This window comes from Podarcis liolepis, assembly GCF_965112155.1.
Source record: "Podarcis liolepis genome assembly, chromosome: 1".
NCBI lineage: Eukaryota > Metazoa > Chordata > Lepidosauria > Squamata > Lacertidae > Podarcis > Podarcis liolepis.
In genome coordinates this window covers 39,331,972-39,358,673 of record NC_139554.1, presented here as the reverse complement: position 1 = coordinate 39,358,673, position 26,702 = coordinate 39,331,972, and the positions used below count along the sequence as shown (strand labels likewise).

Sequence of the window (26,702 nt, the reverse complement as noted above, 5' to 3'; positions counted from 1 at the left end):
ATAATTGATCATATGGTGTAGTGCATGCACACCATTTGAATGGCAATGCCCATCAACTTTGGAGGGGCCCAGCCCCCTCAGATATTTTATTGGGGAAGGGGCAAAGACTGCTTTGCCCCTAGGAGCAGGTTTCTATGATTCCAGGTGATTATAGACTCTGATACATCTCCCTGAATGGAGGAATTGCTGCAAAAAGTTGTTTCAGTTGGACTTTTCCCTTCTCATGCATAAACCTGAGCAAGCCAAACATATTGTCAGACAGAGATTAATGGATGTTGATCTATAAGAGCATTATAGTGTGTCTCGGGGACCTTGTTCACCCATCTCTTGGTTTGCCAGGTTCCAGTCCTAAGTATGACACGCCTTATTTGACTTGGCTATCCATTTCTAGAAAAGCCTTTTCTTTGGCACATTTTAATGCCTAACCTTCAAAACTTTTAGATGGGAGATGTAATAAAATCCCTCTAGGGCTGTGTATGGGATCCAAGATTTGCTTATCTCTGCATTAATAAATAAATAAATAAACAAACCGAGTTGCTCTGTGCCATGTCTGCTTTGATCTGTGTATGGGTTGTGAAACACTGTAAAATGAGGCACAGTCTTCCCCACACTATAAAGGGGAAATTTAAACGAAACAAAGCTCTTTGTTTCTCTTTGGACCAAAATGGATGAAATTTTCAGGGACTGAAGCTCCTATAGAACAAATTAAACTAGCCAAATTACAGGGACTGTTTGTGGGGAGAGTAAAAGGAAAGTAGAAGGTCTAATGAGATGCTAGGCATTGGACAAAGACTCCCTGACTGGTGAATTCCATAACAGGCTGCCTATTTTATTGGAGGAGCCATGCTCTAAACCAGCTGGGAAAAGTCCAGTTTGCACTTCCACTTAAAAGTTCAGAGGGACCAGCCATCCGCTCTACTGAAATCAAGAGGCAACCAAGTCGGGTGTACATGTAAACTTTGCAGCTTCATACAGACTTTTCTAGTGCTAGGTATTAGGCAACATTTTGGGTAGTTTCACTTCTTGCAAAACTCATGGACCTCAGGAAACATAGAGATATTTAGGAAAACAGAGAGATATAGACAGAAAGAGTTAGAAACAAAGAATTAGAACTAGAAACAACAGAGCAACATGAAGCTTTTTCTGTGCTCTGATCTAGCTTGAGATAGGAATTAATGTTGTGGCTTCAACAAAGGATGGTGCTTATCTGTTTGCTTTGTAACACAGCCCCCCCCCCCATAAAAACTAATTAAAAAACAAACAAAATAAAGGATTCCCTAATTACCTTGATTTGCCTTGAGATTTGACCCACACGCAGAGGTGATGCGTGAGTCTAACACATACTGTCATAGAATCATAGAGTTGGAAGGAACCCAAGGGTCATCTAGTCCAACCTCCTTCAATGCAGGAATCTCAGCTAAAGCATCCTTTAGTAGCAAAGGATGTCCTTTAATAGCAAAGAGGTGGAGTCAGTACCACGTTATTTTAAAATTTACTTTTTATCAGAGGTCTAAATAAGCTCTGAAGTACCTCATTACACAAGGGATGAGGGTGGCGCAGTGGGTTAAACCACAGAGCCTAGGACTTGCTGATCAGAAGGTCGGCGGTTTGAATCCCCGCGACGGGGTGAGCTCCCGTTGCTCGGTCCCTGCTCCTGCCAACCTAGCAGTTCGAAAGCACGTCAAAGTGCAAGTAGATAAATAGGTACTGCTCCAGCGGGAAGGTAAACAACGTTTCTGTGCACTGCTCTGGTTTGCCAGAAGTGGCTTAGTCATGCTGGCCATATGACCCGGAAGCTGTACGCCGGCTCCCTTGGCCAATAAAGCGAGATGAGCGCCGCAACCCCAGAGTCGGTCACGACTGGACCTAATGGTCAGGGGCCCCTTTACCTTTACCTCATTACACAGGACTTCCCAGGATGATCTTAAAGAGGCTTTCTTGATTGTTTTATTGCGTGTCGAGGTCCCCAAGCCACACCCCAAATAACTCACAACGCACACTTAATTATTGTTTAAGGTTTTTGGCATAATTTTGGCCACAACTTTATTTAAATACAAAACCGTGAGTGGTTGTTTAGGCATTGGTTAAGACTATCTGTCCCCCCGCCTGGGGACAGAACTGACTTCCGGGCACCACCGAAAGCCAGTGCGGGAAAACAAGTCGGGGAGAAATGGAGCTGAGTCACAGACCCTCAATTCTCAACCGCATGCTCCCCAAAGGCTTGCCGGCCCTAGTCCCATTCCAGGGATTGGACGAAAAGATGGCAAGCCCCAGGATTCCTTTAACAGAATTCCCTTTCCGCAGCAACCATGGAGGGGCAGGCCCAGCCTATCCTAACCCCTCCTCCAACCAATTTATAACCAATGCCTAACCGCAACCTTACAAGTTGTGACGATTTGCTATGCAGTAGGCAAAAACCAAATGGCCCAGATGAACAAAATTCCTACCAGGCCCCTGCCCCAAAGGCAGACGACCCCATGACAGGCATAGCAAGGTCAATGCAGCAACTCTTTACTCAAGGGCGGGTGGGCGGGTGATCCGTTGCATGCAGCAAAGAGAAAGCTCCAGCCTGCGTGCAGAGTATTTAAACATTTTACCCCTCCCACCAAAATTGCAACATAACTTTTACCCCAGCAACCCAGTGAACCAATTGCTGCCCCAGGCCATCTTTAGAGACCCTGCCTGGTAACAGAGGGGTGGCTCGGCAGACCCCACCACAACACGTGCTCTCCATGAAGGAGAACACGCTTTAGAGGACTTTAACTTTTTAATTACTAAGCAATTGAACATTACTAAGCATTACAATTATCCTTGGACAATGTGTCTTGGCTTTCTAAATTTCCTTTCTTTTAATGAATTTATGTATTTTATATTCTGGACATTTTGGAATGTTTTTTTATTTCTGTTTGGTGGACCATAAATAAATTATATTTATATTCATAAAAATATAAGCTGAAACTAGGCTGGACAACTACTAGACAACTGAAACTACTAGACAAGGTAACTGCTCATGAAGGCTCAGTTATAAATGGTTGTATTATATACCACAGGCAGTAGTATTAATTTTTCCATATTCAGCTAGCATTTTCATTAATATTCAGCAACTTTACTAGAAAGTGTTCAACAATTAGAATAACAGAATGACACCCAGCAATCTGGAACCAGCACTTAAACAAGCAAACTCAGTTAAGCCCAAAGGCCTTCTTCATAAACCAGGTTTTGGCGTAGAAACTGAAAGTATATAGTGATGGGGTTTGGCAGGTTTCCTAGTGAAGGCATTCCACAAACTTGGCACCACCACTGAGAAGACATGTGTTTCCTAGTAGACATATAGATCGGGACCTTAGCTGTTGAATGGAATATGTGAGGGAGTATTTACAAGAGAATTAATCCCGCAGAGTGACCTCTCTAAAGTTATCCTTGAACATGGGCCCCAAAGCACCATTCATTTTCATGGACAGCTATAAACTGCATTTAAATTATTACTTTATGCATATTTTGCTGCTTCAGCTATAAAAAAATACAAAATTGTGCTTAAATGACATACACCAAAGTGAGGGAAAATATATACAGGCTTAACTGTTCAGGTATTTAATTGATCTTTTGCACCTTCCATTTAAATCATATTTATAAAATTGCTTTCTCCCGTACGTTGTACTGATACTTGGAAAGTCTTAACTTCTTCTTGTTGTTGTTCTGAAGGTGACAGGCAGTTCTCAGCCTCCACATACTTTTCATCTGTGAGCAACAATGTTGAAACCCATGCATTTTAAAACATCCTGTGGTGCCATCTCCCTTATATAATTTGTTGAGAATGCAACAATTCTATCTTGCTCCTTTTTTCATATTTTCTGTAACAGAATGTAAGACATTTTTGTTGTGTAGGAAGGCTGTGTCTTCATATTGTTATGCCATGCATATCCTTTATTTCCTTTTGTTGTTCATCATTCTCTCCCCATCCCTGTTTTATATGACATTTCTGAGATGGTACCCATAGCAACACCCACTAGTAGGGATGAGACTCTGAAGCTGTTTTAGTCATCCCCATAGCTGAGCACTGACAATGCCAGTCATTAATCTAGCGGCGTCTGCCTACTCAGATCTGTACAGTTCCTTGTCTGGTCTTTCCCCCCCTCCAGCAAGTAACCACCTAGTGCACAGAGATCCAGAGACTTGCAGTTAATGATTTGTCACTTATTCAGAATAGCTCCAGTTGGCAGCTGTGCTAGCCATCCGCTATGGCACAGCCACACTGTATTATGATACAATTAGGTATCTCTTGGACTTCAAGATGGGTACCTGATATTTCCAGTTAATCAGTAGGGGTTTTTTTGTGTATGTGTGTGTGTTTTTTAAGTGACTACATACTTTAGATGTAGAGTAAGCTCCACAAAGGACTTAAGGAAAATGGATTTCAGTGTTCCTGTTGCGGTGGTGCTGTGTGGCTGTATCCCAAATGAGTTTAGATACTTTGCACACCCAATTCCAAACACTTCAGCTTTAAAGCCCAAACTTGTCATATTTGTCACCTGTGTGGCCAGACTAAAAGAAATGGTTGGATTTTCTTTGAGATATGCATTCAGCATGATGAGGAGCTAAACTAGCAAAGGAAACCGTCAACTTCTGGAAACACTGATACTATTTTATACAAGTCAACAGTGCTGAACTGATAGCCATTTCTCAGCTGTTTCACCCACCTTGAAATCAGCTCCTTTGTTTTGCTAATATCTTGAGGTGAGGCAAACTTTTTGTGGCTGGGGGAGAAAACTGGAGAAGCTGCCATTTTCTTTTCCTCAGAGAGCCCTGTTCAGAGGTGTGTGGAGAATACAAAATGGCTGTTACCAGTATTTTAAAAAATCTCTTGCCACACCATGACGACTGCAATTATAATGGACAGCAATTGAATAGCTACAGAGAAACACACACTTTGACTGAACGGACAAATCATTCAGCCAACACCTCATTTTATTTGAGAGGTGCAATGTTAAAAACCCTTCAAAATAAAAGGTAGTGACTGAAAAAAGTTACAGTGTGGTGTTGCATGCACGTCTATTTTTAATTATGAGCTAGTGGGGGAAAACAGACCTTATTTTCAAAATATTTAAAATATAATAAAGGTACCCCTGACCGTAAGGTCCAGTTGTGGACGACTCTGGGGTTGTGCACTCATCTCACTCCATAGGCCGAGGGAGCCGGCGTTTGTCCGCAGACAGCTTCCAGGGCATGTGGCCAGCATGACTAAGCCGCTTCTGGCGAACCAGAGCAGTGCATGGAAACACTGTTTACCTTCCCGCCGGAGTGGTACCTATTTATCTGCTTGCACTTGACGTGCTTTTGAACTGCTAGGTAGGCAGAAGCTGGGATCGAACAACAGGAGCTCACCCCGTCACGGGGATTCGAACTGATGACCTTCCGATCAGCAAGCCCTAGGCTCTGTGGTTTAGACCACAGTGCCACCCGTGTCCCTTAAAATATAATGATGCCTTGCAAAAACAAAACAAAAAATCAAATATGCTTTACTCAGAGGTTTGAAAAACTTATGCTGTTGGGGTGGGAGGGACAAGGGATCAGACATTAACAGTGCAGGCCTATGAGTGTGCATTTTTGGATCAGGTTAGCCAGAGTGATTTGTATGCTGTCAAGGGATTCTTGTTGTTGTCTTATTGGGCTGTGTATGTGATAAAGGGGAACCAATGGTATGCTTATTTGTATAACATTATTCTTGTTTGTTTGCCAACAAAGGTCCGTATAGTAAAAGCTATGGTTTTCCCAGTAGTGATGTATGGAAGTGAGAGCTGGATCATAAAGAAGACTGATCGCCGAAGAATTTATGCTTTTGAATTATGGTGCTGGAGGAGACTCTTGAGAGTCCCATGGACTGCAAGAAGATCAAACCTCTCCATTCTTAAGGAAATCAGGCCTGAATGCTCACTGGAAGGACAGATCGTGAAGCTGAGGCTCCAATACTTTGGCCACCTCATGAGAAGAGAAGACTCCCTGGAAAAGACCCTGATGTTGGGAAAGATGGAGGGCACAAGGAGAAGGGGACGACAGAGGACAAGATGGTTGGACAGTATTCTCGAAGCTACTAGTATGAGTTTGACAAACTGCGGGAGGCAGTGGAAGACAGGAGTGCCTGGTGTGCTCTGGTCCATGGGGTCATGAAGAGTCGGACACAACTAAACGACTAAACAACAACAACAATTCTTGCTTGTAAAATTCAATAAAAACAAAAATAAAAAACAGTGTGTGTCTATGCATATCTACCCATGAGTTCAAATGAGACTTACTCCCAAGTTAATGTGCTGTGAAAAATCAGCAAAATGAATTGGAGTAGTAGCCTCCTTCTTGCCAGCCCTACAAATCAGTAAAAGTAAGAAAAGAAAGGAGAATATTTTTATAAATATTTATTATCCATAAAGGGAATATTTGTATTAGTTAATACTATGTTATCCCTTTGGATCTACACTGTATCTTTATATTTTTGTATTGCTGGGCTGTGGCGCTTTATGGCTTAAATTTTTGATTCTTTCTTTCTTTTTGTTATGTTTGTACTTTTCAATTAAAAAAAAGAATGGGGGGAGAGAGGGGGCAGGTCTGTTTCCCTTGGCTCAACTTGCTGGTTCTTCCCTCCATGAGACTATTATATCACTTTGACCCATTTTCAGTTCTTTCAGGGAAAGTACCAACTGTGTCAATTTTTGAATGACAGAATGGTGTAAAAAATACAAAAGCAAGCAAATCCAACTCAATGACCAGGGAGCATGTGTGTGTGTGTTTAAAAATGGCACGTGCAATGCCTTAGGAGGCAAACTTCCATTAATGGAAGCCCTACAATAATGTCTACAGTTGAACTGGCATTCAGAATCAAGTGTATTCTTCTGATCTAGCCTGTTCTTGTGGGCACGCCATGTCAGAGTGTCTTAATGCCCACAGCTGTTTCACTTAATGGGGACAATATCTAAAGTATCAGCTTTATTTAATTGACTGGGAAACTCCCATAAGAGTGCATGGCAGGAAACAGGGGTTTGGGATCACGTCAAAACACTTGGCCCATTAGGCGCAGCTCTACCGTTAGACAGCTAACTTGGGTGCTGTGAAAGAAGAGCAAATGGTTGATTTTGTTGTTGTTTGTTGTTGTATTTTTAATGTATGGGAGTTGGGAAGTCTATGTGGTATTTTTCTGCCTCAGGGGAGAAAATAACTTGGCTAACTTTGAGCACTTCTTGAGAGGCAAAGGAAGAGGAATTTGTTGCTTGACCTCAGGCAGGAAAATGTCTCCAGCTGCCCTATAGCTAAGCATTGGTGAAAAGCGGCAGATCTGGGTATTGAACAAAGTACTTTATGCATGTCTTAAAATACAATTCATTCTCTCTGCCAAGGAGGATTCCACTGCTGCAGATCCACTGGAAACACTCCTGATCAATATTGACCAATTTACATGGAAATCTATAAGCAAAAGACTAACTTATAAAGCAAAAATGAACTTCCTTTAATATATAACTCTATCCAATATTTGATCTTAAATTAGTTCTAAATTCTCAGCAAATTAGAAGATTACATCCACATTAATCCAAATTAAGTCATCATGATTAATGAAATTTCAAATACCAATAGAATTAACTATAATTAGTAACTTTTGTAAAGCGTTGCTGAATTAAATCTCTTGGGCAATAGATTTCCCACCCCGACCCCAGCATTGACAGTAAATTCAGTACATATTTAATTATATGGAAAAAGTAATAAGTATGCTATACACACTTTATAGGACTATCCAAGTATGCTAATGAAGCTGGGAAGAGTGTTTGGAAGTCAAGAAATTGGTTCAAGAATACTTGAAATGAGTGCATGTGGAATCTATCCCTAAGGTATCACAGTAGGTATGTGTAACGCCTAAAGCTATGGGTCACAGAGAAGTATAGCCACTCAATCTGCTGCTTCATGTATGCTGACATATAGTCCCCCCCCTATAATCTAGGATGCTAAATCATGCTATAATGAAGTACTGAATTACTGAGGCTTTTCCAATTTCCACCGAAATGGACTTTAATTCAAAACTATGCCCAGTTAATTAAACTTTCCCCATGATCTAATTTGCTCTAATTATTTCTATAAATTGAAATGAAACTGGGGTTGTATAAAATTACCCTAAATTGGAGCCAGTCTCCAGTTAGAGGAGAGTTTTTGAAAGAGGGGGAGAGAAGCTAAAATGAGTGAAAGAACAGAAAGTGTGGGTACTCAAGCGCATAATGCTTGCTGATAGTTTGAACAAAGCTAAACACAAAATTTAACTTTTATAACTTGAATTTGAAATTGTCCAATCTCATTCCATTTATTTATTTATTTGAACGGTTAGCTCTCCCTACCTTGAGGGCTAGGTACAGGGAGTAATAAAATTAAAAAGCAAATGTAAAAGATTCCATTAAGCTTCAAATAAAATCTAATTAAGGAGATTAAAAATATAGCAAATGCTAACAACTTCAACACCGGCCGTGAAAGACCTGTTTTAGAAAGTGGTTCGAGCACTGGCAGATTTCCAAGGAAAGAGAGAGCCATCATTGTGGTGAAGCCAAAAGGCTGCCTTCTTGTACACACTTACTTGGGAGAACGTCCATAGAATTCAGTGGGACTTACTTCTGAACAAACAAATATAGGATTTTTTTTCTCAGCAATATTTATACAATAAAATATTCAATACCATGTATAACACAATAAACCAAACAAGAAAGGAAAACATTCAAGCAGCATATTACTAAGGATAGCAGAACTTCATTTTAAAGGACGCTGGTTAGTTATCAATACCGTCTCATGCAAGTCTGAGAAAACACAATGCTTCAAGGAACCTGCAAGGAGATGGAACACCATTTCCCCCAACAACATAGGGCCAAACTAGATTTATAAGAGGGACAGAGCTGTCACCTCTCCATGACTTTTCCACCATTCTACTCAGTCCCATTGTCTAAAGACTCATGAGACTACCACCATGCTGAAGGTCAGCAGGTCAGATTTTGGTCAGTGTCTGGATGGAGGACCTCTTGGGAGCAATCTGTGAACCATTTTAGGTTCCACAATGGAAGAAAGATGGGATATCATTGTAAGGGAAACAATATAGGGAAGAAAGTAAAGTCCTACACACCAGCCTCTCACACCAGCATCAATGTTCCAGAATGTATTACTCTTCTGTTTCTAGTTCTTTGGAGACAAGTGTGTTGGTTATTGTTCTGTGTGTAAGTTTTTTTAAAATAAAAACCTTTTTCCAAAAAAAGAAGGAGGAGGAAGGAGGAAGAATGCATTACCCTAATTCTACTCACTGCAATGAAGTTTTCAAGCACAATCTTAAGACCTTAGCTGGAGGCAAACAATTCAATCCTTTGTGATTCTCTCGATTAATAGAAAATATGTTTCCTAAGCAACAAGATGCCATAACACATATTCACATGAATTACTGTAAAATAAAAGTACACAAAAAATTAAAAACATATACTTCTTTGTCTCTTTATCTCACAGCACTCTTTGTCTCATGCTCACAATTGCTCTGCAAGACTACAGAATGCATGAATATTTGAAGAAGTAAAAGAAAATAGGCTACCATGTGAATTTAAGAAACACCCAAGTTCAATCTGATGGCATAGCAAGAGTTTCAACATAAGCTCCCTGACCTTCCTTTTCCACTGATTCCAACCTTGACCCAAAGGGACTCTACCCCTAGGGAATGAGGGATATGTTATTGCTTGTTATTTCATTACAAGGTTCCTGCTGAGTGGAGACAGCCAAGCGGATTAATTAAATTAAGTGTGCCTTGTAATAGAGGTTTGTAGCCTATTGGAGGGAGTGTGACTTGCAGTTTATTGGTGTGAGTTGATACTGATAGACATATGTCATTGTGTTCAAAATGTACTATATTTAAATGCATGCACTTTCTTGGCTCATGCAATCCCACTGGATATTATTTTTGTTGAACCAGAATAATTGCAGCATAAATGTATAATCTAAATGCTATGGATTTTCTTTGTCCCTGCCTCACTGAAAGTGATGGATTGAGACAAACAGTGGCTTCTAAATATAGTTTTGAGAGGTGCCTGTCCTTGTACCAGCCAATCAATGAACGCATTCTTTCAAAGTGAGCAACTATGCACAGTTGCAATTTGATGACCAACATATGCCTGAAGTCCTGTAGCAAACCTTCTGATTTAATAGTATACGCTTCCAAACCATAGAAGGGCAATCATTTTTTCCCCATTTATTTATCAAAGGAATATGTATACCACCTTTTATTTTTGAGAATAAAACCAACTCAATAACACAAAATTAAATATCAGTCAAAATAAAATAATGTTAAAATATCAGTCACGGTAACCAGGAATGGCAGGAATTGGTATTAATGGTTGGGGAAATTCCTGGGTAAAAAGATATTTTTTCAACTGTTATGGAAGCAACCAAATTCACGCACATATGAAGACTGATAGCCTGGGCTCTTCTTTCTCACCTTCTTCCCTAAATGGCCTCGGCCCTGTATACCTGAAGGAGCGTCTCCACCCCCATCGTTCAGCCCAGACACTGAGATGCAGCGCCGAGGGCCTTCTGGCGGTTCCCTCACTGCGAGAAGTGAGGTTACAGGGAACCAGGCAGAGGGCCTTCTCAGTAGTGGCACCTGCCCTGTGGAACGCCCTCCCATCAGATGTCAAAGGAAATAAGCAACTATTCTACTTTTAAAAGGCATCTGAAGGCAGCCCTGTTTAGGGAAGTTTTTAATGTTTCATGCTGTTTTGTTTTTTTAATACAGTGGTACCTCAGGTTACATATGCTTCAGGTTACATACGCTTCAGGTTGCAGACTCCGCTAACCCAGAAACAGTGCTTCAGGTTAAGAACTTTGCTTCAGGATAAGAACAGAAATCGTGCTCCGGCGGTGCGGCGGCAGCAGGAGGCCCCATTAACTAAAGTGGTGCTTCAGGTTAAGAACAGTTTCAGATTAAGAATGGACCTCCGGAAGGAATTAAGTACTTAACCCGAGGTACCACTGTATTCGATTGGGAGCCGCCCAGAGTAGCTGGGGAAACCGAACCAGATGGGCAGGGCATAAATCTATTATTATTATTATTATTATTATTATTATTATTATTATTCCTTCTTATTGCTCAGTTAATGCTTCTCTACTTCCAACTGCCTTCCTTAGTCATAAAGAATAAGATTATCAATGGCTACCAGCCATGATAGTTACCATATTTTTCCGTCTATAAGACACCCCCATGTATAAGACGTCCCCTATTTTTGAGGACTCGGATTTAAGAAAATGGAGGGAGTCACTATCCATGCATAAGATGCCCCATAATTTTTGACATTCTTTTAAAGGGGAAAAAACCTAGTCTTATACATGGAAAAATACGGTATGTTCTACCTGCGCTGTTGGAAGGAATGTGCCTCTGAATATCACAATTTCTGGGAATCACAATTGGGGAGAGAAATAATAAGTGGTCTTGCTTACCTAATTGCCTATCAACCAGTTTATCACCCAAGACTGAAGGGCATGTCCTCCAGACACCTATTTTATAGCCAAGACCAACAGTAAAGTGAGATTTGTCTGCATAAGATAACTCAACTAATAACCACCAGGTAGGCATGCCCTTCCAGGCACCCAATGTTTGGTTGGCTCTTGTCTAACTTTCAAAAGTCTTAAAGGAACTTGGAAACAGTAAAAGGTCAGAAAATGTCCTCATTACAAATAGATGGGCATCGTGTCACTACCAGTAACAGTTGCAGTTACAGAGTAACTACAGATAATTACAATCATTTAATTCAAAAGTCCCAAGTCACTTCATGCAGAACGCGAGTCATTTATCATTATTGACCTTAGTTGAAACAAATTTACCAAATCAATAAGGGTTTCAAATATCCATTAGAGGAGGCAGTGATTGGTTACAAATGATAAGCACTTCATATATATACCTATATTAATAGGGGGAAAGCTGTCCTGGATGTTTTGGATTAATGAAGAAGAGTTGGTTCTTGGTAGTGACAGTTAAATAAAATAGAGTTGACCTTAATTCTCCTTTAATTAACATTAAGAAAAACTGGTTGTTTTCAGTGAGTCCTATTAACTACTGAAACATAGGTAATTAAAAAAAACCCTATTGTGCTGTATAAGTGAAAATTTAATACTTTACCCCTGTTCCAAACACAATGGTCTCAATCCAACAAGGGTAAATGGGTGTGGGGTGTGCTTTTCAATACAAGGCTGAAAAGTTCGACCCATGAGCCAGAGAGAGAGCAGACCACATATTTAAAGGAAGCAAACGGGAAGCAGAGGATTCAGATTTCTCTCTCTCCAACAAAAATCATTAAAGGCAGTGTACTGTATCTAACTGAGTCCCTTCCGTCACAGAAATCTCTTCAACCCTGCAAAAACTTCTGTGAATGTAAGCGTGGAAGGAGATTTTTGCTGGTTTCCACTGGAACATGATTGGAGGAACGGTATTGGATACAACCCAATCTGACCAATGTTATACATGTCCTGTTTTGGAAGCTGCATTACAGTTCTTAGGTCAGAAAACCCATATGCAGTTCCCATTTTTTAGTGGTGAATTTGCTTTTGTCTTCTGGCTGGGAGGCCATTGCTCTGACATCCTTAGAAGTCTTCTGGGACAAATTTTGAGCACTTCAGTAATAAAACCTCACTCATATTCTGATAGAATTTGATGCTACAGAGCAAGTCCTTTAGAAGCATTCAGAGTGACTGTCTGTTTATCTGAGCTGGATCATTTTTGAGGATGCGGACAAGGTGCTTGCAGCGATGCAGTCAAGCTCCTGTATTCTTCACTCTTGCTCAACTTGACTTCTTAGAGCTAGTCAAAGGATTGCCTGGGTAGGTCAAGGGAGTGATTAATGCTTCATTGGAGCATGAGGAGACTAGATGAGGAGGGCAAAAAGTTGTCTGAATCCTTCTGGGGCTGAATTTCTTGGGTTCAAGAGGTGAGGAGATGGCTTGCTCTGGACCAGGTTACAGAAGCAATAGGCCCATAGACTGGGGATACTAATGGGTCCAACATTGCCTCTGGAGGCTCATGAGACCTCGGTGGCTAGGAATGTCTGGCTAGGAATATGACCCTTTCGAGAGATGATTCAGCCATTGTACTCCATGCTTTAGTAACTTCCAGACTGGCTTATTGTGACATGCTCTACATGGGTCTGCCCTCGAAGAAAACTCGGAAACTTCAACTGGTCCAAAATGCAGCATCCAGATTACTGGCTGGGGTTCCATTTAGAACTCACATAACCTCTATTTTAAAACAGCTGCATTGGTTGCCGAGTTTGTTTCCAGCCTCAATTCAAGGTGCTCACATTAGTGTTTAAAGCCCTGTAAACAAATGAGGCCCAGTTTCATAAAGACTTCTGCTTGCCAGATGGAATAGTACTCCTCCTCTCTCCCTCTCCTGTTCTGCTCCCACCCCCCAGAAAGCCCTGGTCAATTTCCGGGGTGTGGGGGTATGCAGGACATGCTGAATAGGGAAAGCTAAAAAGAAAAGAAAAAAACTAACCTCTTTCTCTCCTTGGCCCCAATCTGTGGGCCCTGCTGGACATCTGCATCTGGGTATCCGTTTCCTCCCCACCTGCATCCTGATAGCCAAATTGACAATGTCACAGTGGCACCTTCGCAGAAGTAGTTTGGGTGATCAAGCGCAAAACAGAACAGCTCTCCTGCAACTTTGAAAACTTGTTATGCAAGCTACACCTGCTGAATTCCTCTTTTCTACACAACTGTTAAAAGGGAAGGAGCCATGTTGTCTTTTGCAACCATACAAATGGGGTCTTCAAAGATCAAGATAAGCTCCCTGTCATGCTAAAGAAGCCCTGGGATTTTTATTTTTATTTTAAAAAAGATTTGCAATTAAATGTTGACCAGTCTCTGTTGCATATAATAAAACTGTTTAATAAAAACAAATCACTATCTTTTTGTCCTGATAGCTGCTTTCCCAGAAAATTTATTTTGTGGCCAGCCTTATTCCCCAGAGAGTGTGAAATGACATAGGATATTAAATACCAACACATGTATCACAGAAAATATAAATTTAATACTGTGATCGGTGTCTAAAATAGGAGGAACAGAAGGGAGGGGGCACTTGAGTATGTAAATAAAGCAGTATCACAATGCAACAGAACCTTTTCGACAATGAGCTTTAATCCAAGCAGCTAGACGACAATACAATCTAAGTCCGTATGACATAAATGTGATTGATGTCTTCCTCCTACAGCATGCCCTGGGAGCTCAGAAAGAGGCAGTAGTAATAGCAACACAACTCAATGGTAAATCACACCATTAGTAGTTAATAAATGCATGCATTTCTCAAGGCAGCCATGTAAAACCAGTACACAGCCTATTATTCCAATGCCTGTAAGCTTTAATTACAACCTTATTAAAGTACATTGTGCTAATGATTCTTTCAAATTCTCTGATTTTTTCCTACTGGCAATTCTATAAAAGGGAACCCTGGATTGCAAAGTTTGTGTTTTGAGCCAGGAGGTAAGTTACAAAGAAAAGCAGGGAAATCCAAAGAGTATTAAAATAATCTTAGTTTAAACACGACAGCACCCAAGTGGAAGTAACAATTGATGTACTGATTCCTGTACATCTTCCCACTCTAAAGTTGCAGTCCTAAACAAACTTACAGTCGTACCTTGGTTCTTGAATGGAATCCATTCCAGAAGTCCGTTCGATTCTGAAAACATTTGAAAACCAAGATGCGGCTTCTGATTGGCTGCAGGAACCTCCTGCACTCAATTGGAAGCCATGGAAGTAGTGTCGGACATTTGGGTTCCAAAGAACTTTCGCAAGCCGGAACACTCACTTCTGGGTTTGCGGTGTTCAGGAGCCAAGGCATTCGAGTTGCAAGGCGTTTGACAACCAAGGTAAGACTGTACTAAAGAGGAAAGCTCTTGAAATAACTGGAAACTTCTGAATAAACATATAGGGAGTAGTGGTCTATGTTGTGGGGTAGGTCCATTAGGTTGGAAGCTGGGACAAAGAAACAGGAGCTCACCGTGTCATGTGGATTCGAAATGCCAACCTTCTGATTGGCATGCCCTAGAGGCTAAGTGATTTAGACCACAGCACCACCCACATCTCACACAGTTTTGAATTAGGGTTTAAAACCCCAAATAAACATGGGAGAAGAAGACATATGTAGGCTGCCCATATGCAACTCTTCCACCACTGCTCACCACCCAACAGCCCCCCTTGACATACCCAGATCACTCAGGGTGGACCTGATCTGACCCAGGGTAATCTGGGGCTTCCTGAACCCATTCTAGCTAAACCCTAGGTCAAACCAAATTGGCCTAAATTGATTCAAGGCCCATTTGGAGTTACCACATACTCTTACTAGAAGGTGTGGATCATTTTCACTGTATAGTTTAATCACTACTCGGTACTAGAATTAGTTGTATTTGTTATTGTCTACTGACTGGTGTGTCTTCTAAGGCTTCCATGACAGAAATGCCATGTATATCTTTTTCAAAGATACATATATTGCAATTTCTTCATATATTTGTTCAGAGGGGACAAAAGGAGTAGAAGCAGTCCAAATAACTGCCAACAAAATAAGCCTAGACTGTGCATAGATGTTTAATTTCCCAGTGCCTATTTCTGACTCAAAAATAGTTTCCTCCTCAGCAGACGTTCCACCGATTTCTCCTTTCCACACTTATCTGTCTTAAAAATTTCTGCCGTGTCTCTGTACTATTGGCCCCTTTGCGCTCTCCTTAATAAAGGACTGTTATAATGTGTATCCCCTTTAGAATTAGTTTGACCAGTAGCAGAATGTTATGAATTTTGAAAATGCTGTCAGTTGGGATTGGTTGCATTTACCAATTTAAAATGAGTTTTGTTTCAAAGCACTTTGCCTGCCATCCAAGGTAATTGGAAAGCAAGTTTGAAAAATCTTCTAATGTGCTTTTTAAAATGGACCAAGGCTACAGAGGCAGCCTCTTAGACAAAATATAATTAATTTCTATCTGTCTAACCTGATCAGTGCAGGCTGACAGTCCCTCTGTATTCCTTATTTTTAATGTATGTGTATTTTTTTCCAATAGACTACATCTTCCTTTCATCTGCCTCTTTTCCTTCGGTAAATTGGCATTTTCTGTCTTCTAGGAATCTCATTACCATCTAGTGATTCTCCATTTCTTCATAATAAAGGTGCCCAACTTATGTGCCCAAAAGAAATGTAAATATGTATTTTTCTTTACCAAAGCTTTATTCCCCATGCCTTTTGTGAACTGATGACACATGCCATTAGTGTTCTGAAATCATTCTAAACACCCAATAAGAGAACAGTCTATCCCTCTTGTAAAAGTTTCTGCATATGCAGCACTCTGCTTTCAGTACTGAATACTCAACAGAATACTCATACATGAGTCTACATTCTCGGGAACTAGATTACATACTTTTGGAGGGGTTACATTTCCTCATATGGATATTATTATTTGCCTGGGGTTTGGGGGGAAGGATCTCCCAAAAAGAGGACTTTGTTTAGTGAAGCCACATGAAGGTTTCTCTCAGCATGTTAGAAAAGAAAACCAAGGTCCAACTGTGGTTGAACAGATTTGTCAATTTCAGCTTGTCTCAGTTTCTCATATCTTTCCAATCCGAAGTTGAAGTCTCCACATTTCTGTATCAGTTTGCAGATTTTGGGGGGTCGGGGGATACCCTCTTAAAAATTCATCAGCATTTCAGTGCACTTTTTTCATAATTTACACAGTTTGGGAAGCAATTCCTCCTTATACAATGACTTAATATTCCCCCCCCCAATATATGGATTTTTTATGCACGGTTTCCCCTAATAAACATATTTTTGTACATGCCTACTTGGTTGGAAAACAGGATCACAAAATTTGGAAAAATGAAGATATCAGAAGTTTGCATTAAAATGCAAAACAAATTTCACTTCTTCCCCATTGCTAGTCCAAATCACATGTGTGTATGTGTGTGTTTGTTTTGAAAAAGTGTGATATTCATACTTTTTAAAAAAAGGCTTAAGAACTCCATCCTCCCAAAGGTCACTGTTACCAACAGTCCTGTGAGAAAGAGAATCATCAGGAAGCAAGACAAACCACCATTACAACTATCCGCAGCTAACACCCCTTTCTTTCCTTCCCAAGGCCATCAGAACCTGTGCAAAAGAGAACCAGGGTCATCTTTTTGGGGAGTGGCTGTGTGATGCTACCCTGAAATACACCTGGACAAGTCACCAACAAGCTCCAGAAGGCCACTTCAAGGTAAACTGAGTAGCCAAGTGTTGCCATGTAGTATGGTTCAACTGTTACTCTACACATGTCCCATAACTGTATGTTATTTGGCTTTATTTTGAGCAAAGAGCACAATATTGTGGTAAACCAGAGACAGCCCCATATATGGTACAATCCAGCAGTGATCTCAGCACATGCCAGTCACAGGCAGGAGGTTGCACTTGGTTAACTGGCTCACAGAACCCATTGCAGCCGTGTTTTTGAACTATGCACACCCCGCAGTAGCTCGGTGTGTGTGTGTGTGTGTGTGTGTGTGTGTGTGTGTGATGCTGGCATGTCCCCACCCAAACCCAGCCTTGCTTCCCATGAAAAGGTTGCTGAGGTGACTGCAGATTTCTGCTAGGCCTGAGAAGATCCACTCTGTAAGGTCAACATTGACAGTCTCTTCTGAGGTGTTTGGATTGCTGGGGGCTAACCAAATATATATTAAGAAGAACTAATGCTTTCCCCCCTTCCTCTCTAAATATCACTTTTCTTTTGTGTTTAGCAGACTTTTTCAAGTGTAAGGAAGGGTAAACACGCTTTAAGTGTTCCTACTCCTACAAATACTACTACTACTACTAAATTATATTTAAATACCACCCTTTATATGATGATCATAGGGTGGTTTACAACATAAAAACACAAAAGACATAAATGCTAGTTTATCAGGGTTACCACACAGCTGCTTCATCTACACTATGGCCACATGCACAGGTTATGTTCCAGGTTTTCATGCGCATTGTCAGAGTGCACATAAGCACTCTCTATTACATCCCTACCCCAGTTCCACAATCTTTTCCTGCAACTTCCAGGTTCACAGTGATGCTCACATGCTTGATTGCACATTCTTTGAACGCGCGCAAAATGCCTGTACGGTGGTACCTCGGTTTAAGAACTTAATTCATTCCGGAGGTCCGTACTTAACCTGAAACTGTTCTTAACCTGAAGCACCACTTTAGCTAATGGGGCCTCCCACTGCCGCTGTGCCGCCGTCACACGATTTCTGTTAGGATGAGAACAAAGTTCTTAACCTGAGGTACTATTTCTGGGTTAGCGGAGTCTGTAACCTGAAGCGTCTGTAACCCGAGGTACCACTTTATATTTCTAGACACACATTTGTCCACAATTGAACAGCCACTGTGGTGTAGTAGATACAGCAGTATACCTGAACTAGAGGAAACTGTTCTCAAATTATAACTTTGCCACAAGGCTGACTTCATGGCTTTGGGTAACTCACACTCTCTGCCTGTCAAGCCTACATCCTCACAGGGAATGAGTAGCCCTGTATGTGGCTCCTCCAAGCTGCTTGGGCATGGCATACAATGGTGATGAATAAATAAATTATTGTTTCACTTCTTTTCAGTGCCCAGAACTTTGCTGATGTCACACATATGATTTATGTTGTTCATTTGTACCCCAGTGGAGCCACCAAGAAGCAGGAACAATTCTGTTAAAAGTTAAAAGCCACTGTTAGAGAGAGCAAAAGTCATTTATGTATACAGAATTCCGTAATACTTTTTGTTCAGCACAGGTCTTTACTAGTGTAACTTTTAACATTCTTATATAAGAAACCAGGCGAGCCGCACATTTTAAATGGCTAGACCCCTATGCTTTGCGCAGCTTGTAGTAGTAAACAGCAACATAAAAGGACCCATAAATGTCAAAGCAATGTACTTCTCAATTCTCATAGTTTACCTATGAGACGAGAGCTATTTTTTCCCAGCTAAAAAATGGTAGATTTGTGTTTTCAATGGGCATTTTCCAGGTATTTTATGGAGCTTTCCCAAGTGTTTCATTGTAGGAAGGTGAAAAGTATATCAGTGATCAAGTTTTAGACAATGAATGTTGGGAGGGAAATCAATAGTCTGATTAAAAAGAAAAAGCTCAGGAGGCTCCTAAACCTAAGAAGTTGATTTCTTACCTCAGTATATCTCACTCAAAGCACCAACTGGCCTGGCCTTCAGATTTACTGGGCCATTACTCCTTGCGTGCTTTTAAATGAAGGACGGTATCAGTATGAATGAGAAGCAATTAGCACCTAGGGAGTGTGTGTCCCCTGATGTAACTCTCCAGAGAGCAACCCCTCAACTGCCACATGGAGAAATGGGTTGTTTGGAGTTGAAATTCTTTCTGTAGATGATTGCCGTTCAAAGTTATTAGGAACCTTTCAAAATTATCAGCACCTAAAACCCTGGAAATGGCATAAATGATGGTGGATAATAACCTTTGGGGTGGGCATCAGACAAAATAAGCAGTAGAATGTCCTCATAAACCAGAAGACTCTGAGTATCCTTAGGAACTAGAGGAGAGTAAGCCATAATGAACTTCTCATATATTCTGCAGCAAGGTTCAAACATTTAACAGGCCAAATGAAACCTTCTACTTCTCCACCATATACCATATTTTTTGTTCTATAAGACTATAAGACTCACTTTTTCCCTCCTAAAAAGTAAGGGGAAATGTGTGTGCGTCTTATGGAGCGAATGCAGGCTGCGCAGCTATTCCAGAAGCCAGAACAGCAAGAGGGATCGCTGCTTTCACTGCGCAGCGATCCCTCTTGCTGTTCTGGCTTCTGGGATTCAGAATATTTTTTTTCTTGTTTTCCTCCTCCAAAAACTAGGTGCGTCTTGTGGTCTGGTGCGTCTTATAGAGCAAAAAATACGGTATACTGTATCTGTGACTAAAACATGGGAGCTCCCGACAAACATTCCTTGGACGTGTGTACAATCGGGTGTCACCACAGAGCTCTCGTCTCACGTGTGATGATGATTACAACGACCTACTATTACATTTTAAAACTGGCCTTCATCCCAAGGGAAGATTTTATTTGCATGGCGCAAGGGAGCACACTTGCTCCGAGACTCTTGCCAGCCTGGTAAGTGTGCAAAATGGCCTACGGATCTACACATCTATTTGAAAAAGTCATCCAGTGGTCAAAAGAAACTGTCTTGCTTATTTATTTAATAAACTTATAACAATAATATAATAATAATAATTTATTATTTGTACTCTGTCCGTCTGGCGGGGTTGCCCCAGCCACTCTGGGCAGCTTTCAGCATATATAAAAATATAGGAAAAAAAATAAAACCTTAAAAAGTTTCCCTAAAGTTTCCCTATACATTCAGGTGTATACTTGTATACTACTTTTTAAACTCAAGGTGTTTTGTAAGCCATACGTCAAACATATAATAAAGTACAAGACCATGAAATAATACAATATGTCAAAAGAGTATTTCAAAATGTTACCTAAAGCCAAGAAAACCAACACTTACAGAGCATAATCAGGAGAAAATTAGGGATCTCTGGAAGTTGTCCAGAGGAGAAGACAACACTTCTTGAAAGTGTTATGCAGGGCAATATGTTTCAATGAATGTGGTCCTCGCTGTACATAATAAATCCAAGTATGAGTAGGAATGTACCTGGATGTAAGAATTAGAATGTCTGCATAAGGTTGCTACAGGAAAAATAAAACACATACCTTTACTCATTTAATATTTCCATGGTGAATGCCATGCTGGTAGTTGCATTGCAAAATGCAAACATCTAATCTTTCGCCAAGATCACGCGTATCAACCCAGTCCAGTGATTAAATGACTTCTTCCTGGTGAGCTAGTTTTCGTGGTAAAGATAGGAGTAAATGCATTAAGGGCTATGTATTGATTTTAATTAGAATGGGCAGTCCACCATTAATATGAGTTGTGGTGCCCCTAAAACAGTTGTCAGGGGGGGATTAATTAATTTATTGTAAATTAATATATTAATTGAGAGTGGGTAAAAGCAGTCAAGGCAAATTAATTCAGAGTGAGAGAAAAATAAAAGGGGGATTGGATCAACATAAACCAGAAGAGGAAGCTCTAGCCTGTTTATCAAGACCAGAGAGTATTGAGCACCATATTAAAACAGGATACCTGTTCTGATTGGGGGAAAAACAAAGCAATTATAATACAGGCACTAAATTAAATAAGATGAAGCTATTTTCTCTTCCACAGAAGATGTGGAAAATAGGAAATAAGAGAATGTGTGTGTGTAGATAGCTAGAGAGAAAGATAGATATAGTTGGTGATTGATAAGCATGACAAACTGATCTAGAAGCCCTGTTCTGTGCCCAGTAAGCACGGGACTCCTTTGTCCAGAGGCATTGTGGTCCATAGATTGGAGCAGAATCCTGGGCAAGGTTTTGTTCAGTATCTTCTCTGTGTGATGGGCTCATGGGGAAAAGCTGTCTCATAAGCCCTTGTTGCAGAAGGGAGGGGAAAGTCTATAAGGCTGCTTCCCCTGGAGCTCACAGCCATTTTGCTTTGAGAGCTTCCTGCCCGCCCCACCCTCAGGTTAGAGTCTTCACTGAGCAATTTTGGGTTGCTGGTTGACAGGGCTTGAAAGAGTTCTCTCTCTCTCCCTGATTGGCATTTGGTTGGGGGTTTTATTCCTGACTTTCCCTCAGTGAAATTATGTATTTCCTTTGTTAGGCGGAATAAGGTTGTTTTTATGAGGGTGGAAATGGCATTGGTCAGGGTCAACATTGTATATCCCCCCCCCATAAGGGGCCTGAGAGGAGAATTGACCATGGCAAACGCAAGCGTGGGTTCAGTGTCTGCCTGGTGGGAATCTGCACCCTGGTGAGACCTTGCTTGCTTGGCTTGTACCACGGCAAGGTTCAGCACTAGCCGAATCCCGTTGTATAGGTTTACAGTGACCCAAACCCAGAGGACACATTCCATCAACATGGGGCAAGTGGAATGATGAGCTAATCCTGGGACCCAATGCCATGCCAACCCTTGCCCTGCCTGCAGCTGCTGTCAATAAAGATATGGCCAGATTTTATCTCATCACCGTTGTGCATTCTGGTTATTTTGCTGCTCTCATGGGTCACATAATGCACCTGCCTGGACAAGGCTATCTAGAAAAGAGGCCAGCAAATTAAACTGGAGTTCTTAGAACTAAATGGATAAAATACAATGAATCAGCCAGCACAGTCCTAAATATTTGTGCCTGGTTTCCAGAGTAGATGCATTAGGTATAATAGCAACACCCCTGGCAGGGAATCTAGAGCCTGTAGTAGGTCAAGAACATCTCCCAGTGTTTCTGTGAACCAGAACCTTCTGCGTAAGGCCCAAGAGAACAGTCTGAGCTGATCTACACATTATTTTAAAAGCTCATATAAGTGGTCTGCTGGACCTAAAAACATAATCTGAGACAACTTATGCAAGGCGATCCATGCAGAAGATGTACCCCAAAATGCAAAATCCCCTTTCCCAGAAGTATCCACTGCAATAGCCTATGACTCCCCCTCTCATCCTCTACAGTGTACACCACAAAGGCAAGCAGACCATTAAGATGAGTTGCAGATTAAGAATGGTACCGCCAGGACCAAGAGGATGCCAGTTCTGTTAATGAGCAGAATGAGATAAACTATTAGATGGAAGAAGGCTTCTTTTGGATAACAGAAGTCATGTCCAAATGAGAACAAAAAGGGGAAACAAACTTTGGCAAAGTGCCAGCAACAAAAATTATTTAAATACCTCAAAAGACTGGCTAGGGAAGTGGCTGGACCTTTGGATGACAAGGGAGTCCAAGGTGTGCTAAGGGAGGATAAAGAAATTGCAGAGAAGCTAAATTTATTATTTGCATCTGTCTTCACAGCAGGCAATACAGGGTGGCATTCAGCTAAATAATTGCATGAGTGGAAGAACTTCTGCTTGCACAATGACACCAAACTCTGGAGGCAAAGGCATAGCCTGCAAAGATCTAACAGTCAGCTGGTAGGGTCTTACGGACCACTATGTGTGGGACTTTACAAGATCCAATGTTCAGCTAAAGGTTGAGTCTTGTGAAATCCTGTGCAGAGCACTTTGCAAGCTCTACTGTACCCACCCACTGATCACTGGGCTTTGCAAAGCCCAGAATACAGCGCTGTGCACAGTCCAGTGCCTTTCAGCTGAGCCAGGTCTTTCAGGTGTAGGGCAAATGTCGGCCAAAATGGCATTATGGGCCAAATGGGAAGATCTTGCAGGCCCAATTATTCCCATAGCCTGGAGCTTCCATACTGCTAGCTAAGCTGGCTTCTTGTGCCTCTGTAAACATTGTTTACACACTGAACAACATGTTATATTATTTATGCTAAACCGATTAGTTGGACTTTTCCTAGATAGGACTGCTAGCCTGCTCTCTTTCTACTGGTGCCCCATAAATCTCAAAGGAAGCCAACAGCACAACCTGTCCCCAGCCTCTGGTTATAGCAAAGGGGGGAAGGGTTTTTCATTGGTGGCTTGCTATTCAAGCTGCTTTAGCGAAGATCTGGTTATAAAAATATAGACATTTCCATAAGGGCTGGCTACATATATCTTCTTGTTTCATTCTAAAGATTCTTCATCTGTAAAAAGCCCTATATTTATTATTACATTCATAGTTCACCTTTTCTCCAAGAAAGGAAATCTGTGTACACGACTCCTCTCCTCAGCAATCTCCATAACAACCCGATGTGGTAGGTTAGTCTAAGTGGAAATGAATGGCCTCATCATCACCCAGTGTGTTTCATGGATGAACTCGGCTCCCTGCAATCCAAACACTTTAACCACTATCCTACACTGCCCCAATATATGGGTCACATAATTTATAATTAAACAATTGCACATGGGGTCTTGTTGAAATTGTTAGGAACTACACCTTAAAGTATACTTAATAGTATCCATTTTAAAAAATCAGCAGATCTATAAATTTCCCTTCTAAATTTTGTCCATAAATCAGGGTTGCCTTTTTGGTTGTTACTGGACTACAACTCTCAACATCCATGACCATTGTGACTGGGGCTGATGGGAGCTGCAGTGCAACAATGTCTGGGGAGTACCACATTGGTTGCCCCTGTCATAAACAATTTGCTTTTTGAAAAATATAATGGTATAAATTATTTTTCTGTGGCATGAGTGGCTGGGATGCTGGTATATTAATGGTCATTGCCATTTGTGCTCTAGCTGGCCTCCAAATCAATAAGCATGCTTAGTTGCCTGTCATTAAAATTGATCTCTACTACCCTTCCAAATTGACGTCACATTCAACTGTAAATATCATCAAATAAGCTGTCACCTCATTTCCCTTATCTGTGTTTTTTTCTCCCAAAAGATAGATTTCTTCTGTAAGACTGAACAGTAGAATTCTTCTTAATTATTTCTGACATTTCACCAATGGCATCTTCTGGCTTTTCCTCAGAGGACAGAAATGTCTGGCCTCTGTCCTTTAGAGGCAAAGGGGAGAAAACAACATCCACTTCTGTTTCAAATGGTCTGAACCAAAATACACCTCAGAAATTAAACTCTGATGGTCATAACGAAGTAAAAAGAATTAAAGAAATGAATGCGAACCTTTCAACTTGTGAACAGACTTCACAAAAACCTTATGCCAATGCTTTCAAACCATGCGCTGAACTTTTGCTTCTTGTGTATTTAATGATAGCACAGAAGTGGTCATGTGAATTGGCCCTCGGGGATCTCAGGGCCAGGTAGGGTGCTTCTGTATAAACAGCAGATTCCTCCTCTAAGACAGATGCAATTATGTGACAGAGAAAACAGAGAGATGGAATTTGAAAGGTGTACAGAAGCAAACATTTTAACAGCCCAGCACGTCCTGAAGATATTCTTCCTCAGGGGCACTTCAATGTAAAGCACTATACCCTACACTGTTATTTCAAAAGTGGGTTGTACATCAGTGCCTCTGAGGAGGGGGGGGTCTTAAAAACATATCATGTCATAAAATGCTTATTTTTCTGCACTTTTGAAATGGCACCTTGACTCCCTCCTTTATCCTTTTTGAAAATCAACAGTCATTTGCCCTTTCTGCATATACAGTACACTAAATGTGCTGAAGGCATTTCTTGGGTGCCAGAGGGCATTATACTGTCACTGATGCTATTTAACATCTACAGCAAGACAGGGAGCAGTCATTAGGAGTTTTGGAGGCATGTGAGATCAGTACACTGATAATAACTATTTCTCTATAACATCTGAATTGGGACAGGGTGATAAGGCCTTGGACCGATGCATGGATGCAGTGGTGAGCTAAATGTGGGCTAATAAAATACATACGATTTCTGGCAAAACAGACACTGAGTGGTTCCTGAGCCCAGGAAGTCAGTACACTGCTGTCTTGGATGAGGCTACACTCTCCTTGAAGGAACAGATGCATAATTTGGGGGTGCTCGGGGGCAGATTACTTGAAAACCTACCTTCCCCTTTACCGTATTTTTCACCCTATAGGACGCACTTTTTCCCCTCCAAAAATGAAGGGGAAATGTGTGTGCGTCCTATGGGATGAATGCAGGCTTTCGTTGAAGCCTGGAGAGCGAGAGGGGTCGGTGCGCACCGACCCCTCTTGCTCTCCAGGCTTCAGGAAGCTCTGCGCAGCCCTCCGGAGCCTGGCGCGAAGTCGTGCTGGGCTCCCGATGGCTGCGCAGAGGTGCCTGCAGCCCCGGGCTTCGCCCAGCTCCATGCAGCCCTCTGGAGCCCGGCGCGAAGTCGCGCCGGGCTCCCGACGGCTGTGTGGAGCCGCCTGCATTCCGAAGCCTGGGAAGCGCTGAAGAGCACCTCTCCGCAAGCCTGGGGAGATCGGCGCGACTTCGCGCCGGGCTCCCTAGGCTTGCGGATAGCAGGCTGTTCTGGGGGCTGGGGTCGGGGGAAGCTTGGGCTTCCCCCGCGCCAGCCCCGCGCCTGGGGGGGAAATAAATATTTTTTTTCTTTATTTTCCCCCCAAAAAACCTAGGTGCGTCCTATGGGGCGGTGCGCCCTATGGGGTGAAAAATACAGTATATACCCAGTAGATCAATGTGGTCTTTGGGAGAATTTCTTTTCTACGTTCCATGCTCTGCAGTAACTTGGAGATCCTCCCTCTTTGAACTTTCTAATCAGAGATTTTAAAATGTACAAAACAAAACAGGGCTTTCAGTGTGACTGAGAAGGGGAGACTGATATTGACAAGCTGGAATGTGTGCAGAGGAAGGCAACCAAGGTGATAAAAGGTCTGGAAATGAAGCCTTATGAGGAGTGGTTGAGGGAGCTGGGTGTGTTTAGCCTGGAAAAGAGGAGAGTGAGAGGAGATACAATATGAAATCTTAAGGATTTTCTGTTGCTCCGGAGGGTAGGACCCAATCCAATGGATTCAAATTACAATAAAGGAGATTCCAGCTATACATTGGGAAGAACTTTCTGAAGGTAAGAGCTGTTCAACAGTGGAATGAACTACCTTGGAAGATTGTGGATTTTTTAAACAGAGACTGGATAGCAATCTGTCGGAGATGCTTAAGCTGTGATTCCTGCATTGCAGGGTGTTGGACAAGATGATACTTTGGATCCCTTCTAACTTTACAATCATGGGCGGAGCCAGGGGGGCAAGGGAGGCAACTGTTACTAACTGGCCAATTGCATCACAGATATC

General features: G+C 41.6%; 1 protein-coding gene and 1 long non-coding RNA gene across 15 annotated transcripts in view; one reads left to right on the top strand and one right to left on the bottom strand.

Annotated features, from left to right (window-relative positions):
* The window catches only part of LOC310710655, an 81,463-nt gene that overhangs the window by 25,801 nt on the left and 28,960 nt on the right, over positions 1-26,702 (bottom strand). The gene's annotated exons all lie outside the window — the stretch shown is intronic.
* The window catches only part of LOC310710139 (uncharacterized protein), a 37,727-nt gene continuing 25,202 nt past the window's right edge, over positions 14,178-26,702 (top strand). For 2 of the 13 annotated variants that reach the window (XR_014527851.1, XM_083510696.1), the window contains exons 1-2: positions 14,178-14,903; positions 17,154-17,270. Coding sequence is in view for 1 of the 13 variants with exons in the window: in XM_083510696.1 (XP_083366822.1) it covers positions 14,736-14,903; positions 17,154-17,270 (285 nt within the window). In the remaining 12 variants the exon portion in view is untranslated. Of the gene's footprint in view, positions 14,904-15,843; positions 15,909-16,146; positions 16,220-17,153; positions 17,271-18,645; positions 19,635-21,964; positions 22,107-22,585; positions 23,544-26,409; positions 26,480-26,702 lie in introns of those variants that run through there. The other 11 variants (XR_014527852.1, XR_014527860.1, XR_014527862.1 and 8 more) reach the window with 11 other exon arrangements.